The sequence below is a fragment of the Nicotiana tomentosiformis genome, chromosome 8 (genome assembly GCF_000390325.3).
Source record: "Nicotiana tomentosiformis chromosome 8, ASM39032v3, whole genome shotgun sequence".
Taxonomy (NCBI): domain Eukaryota; kingdom Viridiplantae; phylum Streptophyta; class Magnoliopsida; order Solanales; family Solanaceae; genus Nicotiana; species Nicotiana tomentosiformis.
Genome location: NC_090819.1, coordinates 16,584,917 through 16,595,407, shown reverse-complemented (window position 1 = coordinate 16,595,407; position 10,491 = coordinate 16,584,917). Strand labels below are relative to the sequence as shown.

At 43.0% G+C, this 10,491-nt stretch overlaps 3 protein-coding genes across 3 annotated transcripts; 1 reads left to right on the top strand and 2 right to left on the bottom strand.

Moving 5' to 3' along the window:
- Positions 1–297, top strand: LOC138897120 (secreted RxLR effector protein 161-like). The gene has a single exon (XM_070183077.1). It carries the CDS (start codon positions 1–3, stop codon positions 295–297), a length of 297 nt encoding a protein of 98 aa, XP_070039178.1.
- A 2,794-nt stretch (positions 298–3,091) lies between these two features.
- On the bottom strand, positions 3,092–3,436 carry LOC138897119 (secreted RxLR effector protein 78-like). Its single transcript, XM_070183076.1, has one exon. It carries the CDS (start codon positions 3,434–3,436, stop codon positions 3,092–3,094), a length of 345 nt encoding a protein of 114 aa, XP_070039177.1.
- A 762-nt stretch (positions 3,437–4,198) lies between these two features.
- Positions 4,199–5,023, bottom strand: LOC138897118 (uncharacterized). Its single transcript, XM_070183075.1, has one exon. It carries the CDS (start codon positions 5,021–5,023, stop codon positions 4,199–4,201), a length of 825 nt encoding a protein of 274 aa, XP_070039176.1.
- Positions 5,024–10,491: the final 5,468 nt, after the last annotated feature.

Sequence of the window (10,491 nt, the reverse complement as noted above, 5' to 3'; positions counted from 1 at the left end):
ATGATTTGGTCATTATTATACCTCACAGAAAGCAATCCAGATATAGCGTTTAGTGTGGGATTATGTGCAAGATTTCAGGCAAATCCCAAGGAATCTCACCTGAAGGCTATCAAAAGGATACTAAAATATCTCAGGGGGACTCCTGACCTATGTCTATGGTATCTCATAGGGTATAACTTTGATCAAGTTGGTTATGCTGATGCTGACTATGCAGGTTTTCATGTTGACAAGAAAAGCACTTCAGGAACAACTCATTTTCTGGGTTTTTGTCTGGTGTCTTGGGGAACCAAGAAGTAAAACTCAATGGCCTTATCTACAACTGAGGCTGAATATGTGGCAGCAACATCCTGTTGTGCTCAGTTGTTATGGATAAGACAATAACTAAGGGACTATGGTATATTTGTTGATTGTGTTTCTATTTTTTGTGATAACACCAGTGCCATAAATATTGCTAAAAATCCATTATCATTAGACATCGCTTTCTTAGAGACAATGTTGAAAAGGGGAATATCTCAATTAACTTTTGAAAAAATGAAAATCAAATTGCTAATATTTTTACTAAAGCTCTGAGTAGGGATCAATTTGAAAGGAATAGACTAGAACTAGGTCTAATCAACTCTTCCCACTAAGTTGAATCCTAGAGATTGGCTAGAAAAGGCATAATAAGATGTAGATAATTAAGTACAATGTGTTTGATTCAGCTCTGTGCTTGTATTAAGCTCACACACTTGCTTGGAAAATCTGGCTGATAATTGTGGTCTGTGTTGTATGATACTAATATGAAGTACTGAAGCTTTATTGCATAAACAAGTAAGGAGTTGGTTCTTTGACTCAGGTACGTGCCATACTGTCTTAAGTCACTAGGACTTTATATCCTAAAATTATTGCTATACTCAGATTTCTGATTCCGTTGGCATCACTTTCAATCATCTTCTAGTCAAAGAGTAAGGGAGAATCCTAGTGCAATTAGAGATCAATTACTCCTGAAATCCTAACAGTCAAAGTAACATTATAAGAGTCCCGTTAAAACTCAAATTTGGTCACCTTCTCTCTTCCAGTCAATTCGGGAGTAACACCTTTAAATGGATCTTATGATCAGCTTCTCAGACCTCACTATTTATCTCAAACCCTAAGCAAGAATCAAAAATAATTATCAAGAACTAATTCTCTCTTTCTCTTCTTCGAGTCTCTCATTTGATCTCCATGACTAAAGCTAGTCAAACACCCTCTAAAGCTAAATCAACAACAAAGGCTGAATCAAAACCCAAAATCATGAAGCCCAAATTGAAGAAAAATTCCAAGCCATCAAGAGAACCCACACCCACACATGTTCCTGCTCCTTCAATATCCTCAACTATACCTACATCATCATCCCTTGTTCCCACTGTTCATGTTGTTACTATCATTCCCACATCCATTGTATCCCCTCGTCCAATAACAACTATCCATGCACCTGAGCTTCCTGCGAAAAATACCTCTAAGTCAACAAAGGTCAAAACCACTCCAAGAAAATTTGTCAAGAAAATGCCTGATGCTGCTACGCATGGTGACACTGTAGCCAAGGAATTTTTGGTTCAGGGGGAATCAGTGCTAGTCACTACTGGTCAGGTACAACATCCTTCCAAATTAGATGTTTTGTTGTCTGTTATAGATGTTGCACCCCTAGATACTCTCCCACCCACGAGTGAGAAGCCACTAGTGGAGAAATTCACTGTAGAAAATGGTGCAAAGGATCTGGGGAAGGAGGTAGATACAACGGTTGTAGAGCCTGTGGTTGAGCGGGAAAGATAAAGAACCTATGCAAAAGGAGGCTTCTGATGGTCTTTCTTTTAGTTGGACTGAGGATGAGGAAGATAATGGGGGTGAAAAAGAAGAAGAAGCTGCGAACAGTCATGAGGAGCATGATGCTCAAAACATAGCCAGTAAAGAATAAAAGAGTGAGAATGTGAGAGCATCTGCAGATGAGAAGGAGAGTGATACAAAGGATAAGACAGGTGAACAGGCTAATGATTCTACAGAAAAAGAAACAACAACAACAACAACCCAGTAAAATTCCACTAATGGGGAATGGGGAGGGTAGTGTGTACGCAGACCTTACCCCTACCCCGAAGGAGTAGAGAGGTTGTTTCCGAAAGACCCTCGGCTCAAAAAAATAAAAAGACAAAAGGACAAAAGGAGACAATATTAGTATCACCACAACAATCATAGAAAAAATAGGAACACCATGAAATCCAGAAGAAAGATGCAAAACAAAAGCAATAGCTAGTAAATAGGTCCTGCACTGAAAAGTGAAATAGTAAGACATAACATTGCCACTAGCTATCTTAGACAAAAACCCTACCTGGCTAGTCCCTCAATGGTACGAAGTAAGGAAAGACTCAACTACCTCCTAACCTACAACCCTAATACTTGACCTCCACATCTTCCTATCAAGTGTCACGTCCTCGGAAATCTGGAGCCTCGTCATATCCTGCCTAATCACCTCTCCCCAATACTTCTTAGGCCACCCTCTACCTCTTCTCGTGCCCTCCACAACCAGCAGCTCACACCTTCGTACCGGAGAATCTAGGCTTCTCCTCTGAATATGTTCGAACTATCTAAGACTCACTTCATGTATCTTGTCATCAATGGGAGCCACATGCACCTTTTCCCGGATATCATCATTCCTAATCTTATCTATCCTAGTGTGCCCGCACATCCACCTCAACATCCTTATTTCTGCTACTTTCATCTTCTGGATATGTGAGTTCTTAACGGGCCAACACTCAGCCCCATACATCATGGCCGGTCTAACCACCACTATATAGAACTTACCTTTGAGTATCAGTGGTACTCTCTTGTCACACAGGACTCCAGATGCTAACCTCCACTTCATCCATCCTACCCCAATACGGTGTGTGACATCCTCATCGATCTCCCTTCCCCCATGGATAACCGAATCAAGGTACTTGAAGCTGCCTCTACTCGGGATGACCTGTGATTCAAGCCTCACATCCACTCCCACTTCCCTCGGCTCAGGGCTGAACTTATACTCCAGGTATTCCATCTTCGTCCTGCTCATCTTGAAACCCTTAGACTCAAGAGACCGTCTCTAAACCTCCAGCCTCTTATTAACACCGGCTCGCGACTCATCAATCAGAACTATGTCATCGGCGAATAGCATGCACCATGGCACCTCTCCTTGAATATGGTGTGTTAACATGTCCATCATGAGGGTGAATAAGAACGAACTAAGCGCAGAACCTTGGTGTAACCCTATTACAATCAGAAAATGCTCAGAGTCGCCTTTTACTGTCCTAACTCGAGTCTTAGCCCCATCATACATGTCCTTAATTGCCATAATGTAGGGAACCGACACCCCTTTTGCCTCCAGACATCTCCAGAGAACTTCTCTAGGAACCTTGTCATACACTTTCTCTAGGTCAATAAACACCATGTGCAGATCCTTCTTCCTCTCTATGTACAGTTCCACCAATCTCCTAACAAGTTGTATAGCTTCTGTAGTCGAACGACCCGGCATGAACCCGAACTGGTTATCGGATACAGACACCATCATCCTCACCCTCGCTTCAACCACCCTCTCCCACACTTTCATGGTATGACTCAATAATTTGATACCCCTATAATTGTTACAACTATGGATATCACCTTTATTCTTATACAATGGAACCACATTACTCCACCTCCACTCATCTGGCATCCTCTTCACCTTAAAAATAACATTAAACAACCTAGTCAACCACTCCAAACCTACTCTCCCCACACACTTCCAAAATTCTACCGGAATCTCATCTGGCCTGGTCGCTCTGCCCCTACTCATCTTACGCATAGCTCTCACGACCTTCTTAACCTCGATACGCCTGCAGTACCCAAAGTCACGGTGACTCTCGGGATGATCCAATTTGCCTGGCACAATATCCCGATCCTCTTCTTCATTCAAAAGTTTATGAAAGTAAGTCTGTTATCTCCTCTTAATATGGGAATCTTCCATCAATACTCTACCTTCTTCGTCCTTGATGCATCTCACTTGGTCTAAATCCTGAGCCTTCCTCTCTCTCAACTTGGCCAGCCAGAATAACTTCTTCTCCCCACCTTTTTTCCCCAGTTCCTCGTACATACGACCATAAGCCGCAGTCTTAGCCTCCATGATCGCCAGTTTAGCCTCCTTCCTAGCTACCTTATCCCTCTCCATGCACTCTCACCTCTCCTCCTCACCTATGCTCCCTACTAAGTTCAGGTACGCCGCCTTCTTCTCTTCCACTTTACCTTGGACCACTTCATTCCACCACCAGTCTCCTTTGTGCCCACCAGAGACGCCCGTCGAGACCCCTACCACCTCTCTCGTAGCCTCCCTAATACAGTCTGTTGTCGCTGACCACATAGTGCTCGCATCACCACTGCTCCTCCAAGCTCCCATAGATGACAACCGCCCCTCCAACTCTTGGGCTTTATCCTTAGTTAGGGCTCCCCACCTGATTCTCGGTCTTCCTCGAGCAGATCTTTTTCTCCTCTTTAAAATAATACCAACGTCCATCACCAAGTGCCTATGTTGCGTCATGAGTATCTCACCCCGAATCACCTTGCAATACTTGCACTGTCCTCTGTCACACCTCCTGAGGAGGAGATAGTCAATCTGAGTCTTCATCACCGCATTTTGAAAGGTAATGAAATGCCCCTCCCTCTTCGGAAAGCTAGAGTTCACAATCACCAACCCAAAAGCCTTAGCAAAGTTCAACAATGATATACCTCCTTCGTTTCTCTCCCCAAAACTGAAGCCTCCATGCACCTCGCCATAACTACTTGCGGTCGAACCAATATGCCCATTGAAATCCCCTCCTATGAATAGCTTCTCAGTAGGCGAAACCTGGCGCACAATCTCATCTAACCCCTTCCAGAAGCGTTGTTTAACCTCCTCATCTAGGCCCGCATGCGGTGCATAGGTGCTAACGATGTTTAGGGTGCACTCTCCAACCACCAACTTAATAATCATCAATCTATCATTCACTCGTCTAATCTCAACCATAGATTCTCTAAGTTCCCTATCCACCAAGATGCCCACTCTATTCTTACCTTTTTGGACTTCTGAGTACAAAAGTTTATACCCGTATGCGTCCTTCGCCCTCTACTCTACCCATCTTGTCTCCTGAACAAACGCTATATTGACCCTTCTCTTCTGGAGGATCTTCGCCAACTCTATAGACTTACCTGTCAATGTACCTACGTTCCATGACCCAATTCTCAACCTACAGACACCCTTGTTCCCTTTACCTCCCATGCCTCCCGCCCCACTCCTTAAACCCTGCCCTACCTCCTGCCCTACCCCCCGTTCCCCCCGAGGACATGACCTTACTCGACCATCCCAGACTACAGCCACTATACTTACGGCATACTAAGGGGAATCACTATCACACACAAGGCAACCGCCCAAACCCGAAGAAGACAAGTTGCAACTACAGGCATACTAATATAGTGAATAAACTAATTCGAACTATGATGGCAGCAATTTAACTAACACAACAAAGGGAAACTGGAAAACGGGAGTTACTAACTCCCGTGAGTAGAACTTTGGAATTGTCTTGGTATATACGACGATTTTGCGGCCACCCAGCATGTTCGCGTCCAACTCCCGTCGGCCCTTACTGACACTCGCCCGGCTTGTTCTTCAATTTTGCATACGCACGTCCCTTTCACCGCTAATAGCCACATGCCCTAACTTGAAATACACACAAAACACCACAAAGCCGAACAAAGGGGGGAGGGGTTGTCACCATTACCAATCATAGTGAATAAGAGGAGGTTTCTAAAAGTGAGGGTGAGGATCAAGAAAAAGTAAGTGAGAGTGAAGGAGGTGATGAAGAGAGTGAGGAAGAAGAGGGGAATGTGAGTGAGGAATCTGAAGGTTCTATGACAATTAGAAACACTGTCATAGCCCCTTTAGAAGAAACTGGTGAAGAGACAAGGGCTCAAGAGCCTGGGTCTCTGTTAACTCATTTCACTAGAGATGAAGAAGTTAGCAGTGATGAAGATGATGTGCCACTATTTGAGGTAGGGAAGAAATCCAGGAAGACCCCTGTGAAAGCTACAAAGTCAGCAGTCTCAACAAGGAAATGAGTGGTTCCTCCTGCTAGAAGTCCTCTCACAAGGAGTAAAAGAAAGGTTGTTGATGCACAAATCATTAAGGAGTCTAGAAGTGCAAAGAAGCCAAAGAAGAAGGTTTCAATTGTGGAACCTGTTGTTGAGGTGGATGGAGAAGATGACCCAGTTGAGGAGCCTAGCTAAGGGTTTCTAATGGGTGATTGATTTAGGGCTTGCTTATAATTGGGTATATGATATTTAGCCTAGTTCTTGCTTGAATTTAAGGATTGATGGTTGCAAATATTGATTCATGCCTAATTGAATTAGTCTCTACTTGAGAAAGAGAGACTAAGTCTAGGAAAACTTGGCTAACAAGAAATTGGGGTGAACTCGAGAAATTGATAGCCCCAATTAAAGGATCGAATCTAGAGATAGTAAGACCCAACTTGAGCATCTATAACTTGTTTCGTGAGATACCTATTTGGACTTGAGAAAGCCAAATTGGGCAAAATCACTAAAACTACAGAGAAGTATAGAGTGAGTAATCGCGTGTGATTGCTATATTGTATCCTGACCAACCAAGCATGCCCTAAAGCTCTCAATCTGGTAGGTAACCAACTAGGCGGAAGTTACAACTCTAGATCTTTTATCACCTGAAAAACAACAATACCAAAAACATTGTCCCTTAGCTTTACAATTACAAGCATTAGCATAAAAATTAGAAGTAGAAAAGAAATAACCGAATATGTGGAAGTGCAATCTTGGGCCCGTCATATACTTAGATTAGGTATATACCTAATCCAACATAAAGCTCTATGTGGAATCGACCCCGACTTGCGTTGGGTATTTATAATTGCATCCACCGCCTCACAATTCCAATTAGTGGTGTGAGTTTGGGCGACATCAAATTTTGGCACCGTTGCCGGAGAAGTTAAAAACAGATTTAGCTATATATTTGGTTTTGTGTATGATTTGTCTTCTTTTACTTCCGGGTTATTAACCTTTTTGTGAATCGTTTGTAGGTACAAAAATGGCTCTCAACAATGATCCTCTCGGAAACATGCCTTTGGGGGACGTGGACGTGGAAGATGACCCAGTTGAGGAGGCTCCTCTTGAGCCTCAAGCAAATAGACGAGGCCGACCGCCTCATGACAACATTCCCGTTCCACCCCCAAATCCACCAAGAGTGGCTCCACACCGGGTGTTGCCGAATAAAGGGTATGCAAGTTCCATAGTCTCGCCCCGCATTAGGGCGGGCAACTTTCAAATCACAAATGTTATGCTCATATTGCTTTAGCAACGGGGATTCTTCACCGGGGCTCCGAATCAAAATGCGTACAAACACTTGAAAGGATTTGTGGACACTTGCTGGGGGAGTAAACAGACCAACATCTCCGAGGATTCTCTAAGGTTGAGGCTAATTCCCTTTTCTCTACGGGGGAAAGCCTTGGATTGGTTAGAAAGATTGCCAAACCATCCTATCCATACATGGGATGAATTGGCGGAAAAATTTATTGCCAAGTTCTTTTCTCCCGGGCATATGGCTACTCTTAGAGACGAGATTCTAATATTCAAACAAGAATCCAATGAGCCTTTGAATGAGATATGGGAGAGGTACCGCACTATGGTGAAAGAGTGCCCGAATAATGACATGACTGAGGCTATGATTCAACAAACCTTCTACAGGGGGATCAATACTACCAATCAATGCGTGGTCAATCAACTTGCCGGTGGAAAATTCATGACAACACCATATGCCGAAGCTTGTGCAATCTTAGATGAAATGGCGGATACTTCATCGGCATGGCAAAGTAGAGCAAATGTTCCTCAAGGTGATCCAAATGTGATTCACCTATACAAAGAATTGCATGATCATGGGCAAGAAATTGCCGAGTTGACCACTACAATGAATCAATTGTCCAAAGCTCAACTTCAATGGGTTCAAGGTCCTAAAAAAGTAAATGCAATGGAAGGTGTCAATATGATGGTTAACAAGCGAAGGCAAAAGGGTCAACAAGTGCAAAATCGTATGGAACAATTTGTGCAAGATGATATTGGGTTTGACCAAGACGAATCATACAATGAGCAAGAGGAAGAAGTGCAATATGTGAATAACTACCAAGGGCAAAGAAAAAACTCTCAAGGCTTGAGTCAACAACAATGGCGATCTCAATGAAATCAAGGAAACTGGAACAATCAAAACTACCAAGGCAATTGGAGTGGTGGTACCAGCAATCAAGGTAATTGGAACAATAACAATAATCAAGGAAATTGGAACAATTAAGGAAACCAAGGCAATTGGGGTGGCAACAATCAAGGATATTGGGGAGGCAACAACAAAGGGGGTTGGAACAATAACCAAGGGAATCGGGGGCCGGGCTTTCAAAGGCCACTGATGTATCAACAACCAAACAACCCGCCTCCTTATCCGTCTCGAGGTTCTAGTTCTTCCAACAATGAGATGAGATAGATTGAAAATATATTCAAACAAATGATGGAGAAAAATGCCGACTCCGATACTCAATTAGACTCTCACAACACTTCAATTAGGGATTTGAAAGTTCAATTGGGTCAAATCTCGCAAGCTTTAAATACTCATCCTAACGGGGCACTACCTAGTGATACGTTGGTGAATCCGAAGGGTGGGAACAACATGGAACATGCCATGGCCGTAACCATAAGGAGTGGAAAATGTGGGAAGGCAACAACATCAAACCAAAGAAGAATTGTGGATGATGATGTAGTGATTCAAGAAGATGAAATTCCAAGAAATTTGGTTCAAGCTAATGAAGAAGTGAGAATTGATATTGATGAAAATGTGGAGGAGACTCAAGAAAGAGTGAACCCATCTAGGGAACACGTGATTGACATACCGGAATCGATAGTACTAAAGGCCAAGCCAGCAATGCCAAGGCCTCCTCCTCCATACCCTCAAAGGCTCGCCAAGAAAAATAGCGAGAACCAATTCAAGAAGTTTATTGACATGATGAAGCGCTTGTCCATTAATATGTCATTGGTTGAGGCGTTGGAACAAATGCCCGGTTATGCAAAGTTCATGAAAGATTTGGTGACAAAGAAAAGATCAATGAATTGTGAGACTATCAAGATGACACATCAAGTGAGTGTTATTGTGCACTCAATGGCTCCAAAATTGGAAGATCCCGGTGCTTTCACAATCCCTTGCACTATTGGGAGCGTCGATTTTGCTAAAGCTCTATGTGATCTAGGGTCAAGTATCAACTTGATTCCCTACTCGGTGTTCAAAACTTTGGGAATTAGGCAACTAAGACCCACATCTATGAAGTTATAAATGGCGGATCGTACTATGAAAAGACCATTGGGTATTATTGATGATGTGTTGGTGCGTGTTGACAAGTTCATCCTTCTGGCAGACTTTGTGATTCTTGATTGCGAGGTGGACTATGAGGTGCCTATTATTTTGGGTAGACATTTCCTTGCTACGGGGAAGGCTCTTGTTGATGTGGAAGCCGGTGAGCTCACATTCCGGGTGGGCGATGAAAAGGTGGTTTTCCATGTATGTAAATTTATGAGGAGGCCGAATAGCAATGAAGTTTGTTCGTTTGTGGACTTACTGACCGAGGTGAATGTTGATGATGCTAGTGCCATGATGAATGTTGATGATACTTTGGAGGTCGTATTGCGTAATCATAATTATAATGAGAAGGAAGGCTTTATGGAATGTGTAAATGCATTACAAGGAATGAGGTCGTGTACTTATGAACCCCGAAAATTATTCTTAGATCTTGAGAACCGGAAGACTTCTCCAACAAAGCCCTCAATCGAGGAGCCTCCCACTTTGGAGTTAAAGCTATTGCCTTCACATCTCAGCTATGAGTTTCTTGGCCCATGTTCTACTTTACCTGTTATTCTGTCCTCTTACTTGACTAACGTGCAGGTAGATTCTACTTTGGAGGTACTTCAAAAGAGGAAGAAATCTATAAGATGGACACTGGCGGATATTCGGGGTATAAGCCCTACCTTTTGCATAAGATTATTTTGGAGGAGGATGCCAAACCCTCCATTGAATATCAAAGTATATTAAATGAAGCAATGCAAGAGGTGGTGAAGAAGAATATCATAAAATGGTTGGATGCCGAGGTTGTTTACCCCATTTCCAATAGCTCGTGGACCTCTCCGGTGCAATGTGTCCCAAAGAAAGGGGGCATGACTGTGGTAACAAATGACAAGAATGAGTTTATCCCCACAAGAACGGTCACCATGTGGAGAGTTTGCATGGACTATAGGAAGCTCAACAAAGTCACTCAGAAAGATCATTTTCCTCTTTCATTTCTTGATCAAATGATTGATAGGTTGGTCGGGCGAGCTTTTTATTGTTTCCTTGATGGATATTCCGGCTACAATCAAATTCTTATTGCTCCTGAGGACCAAGAGAAA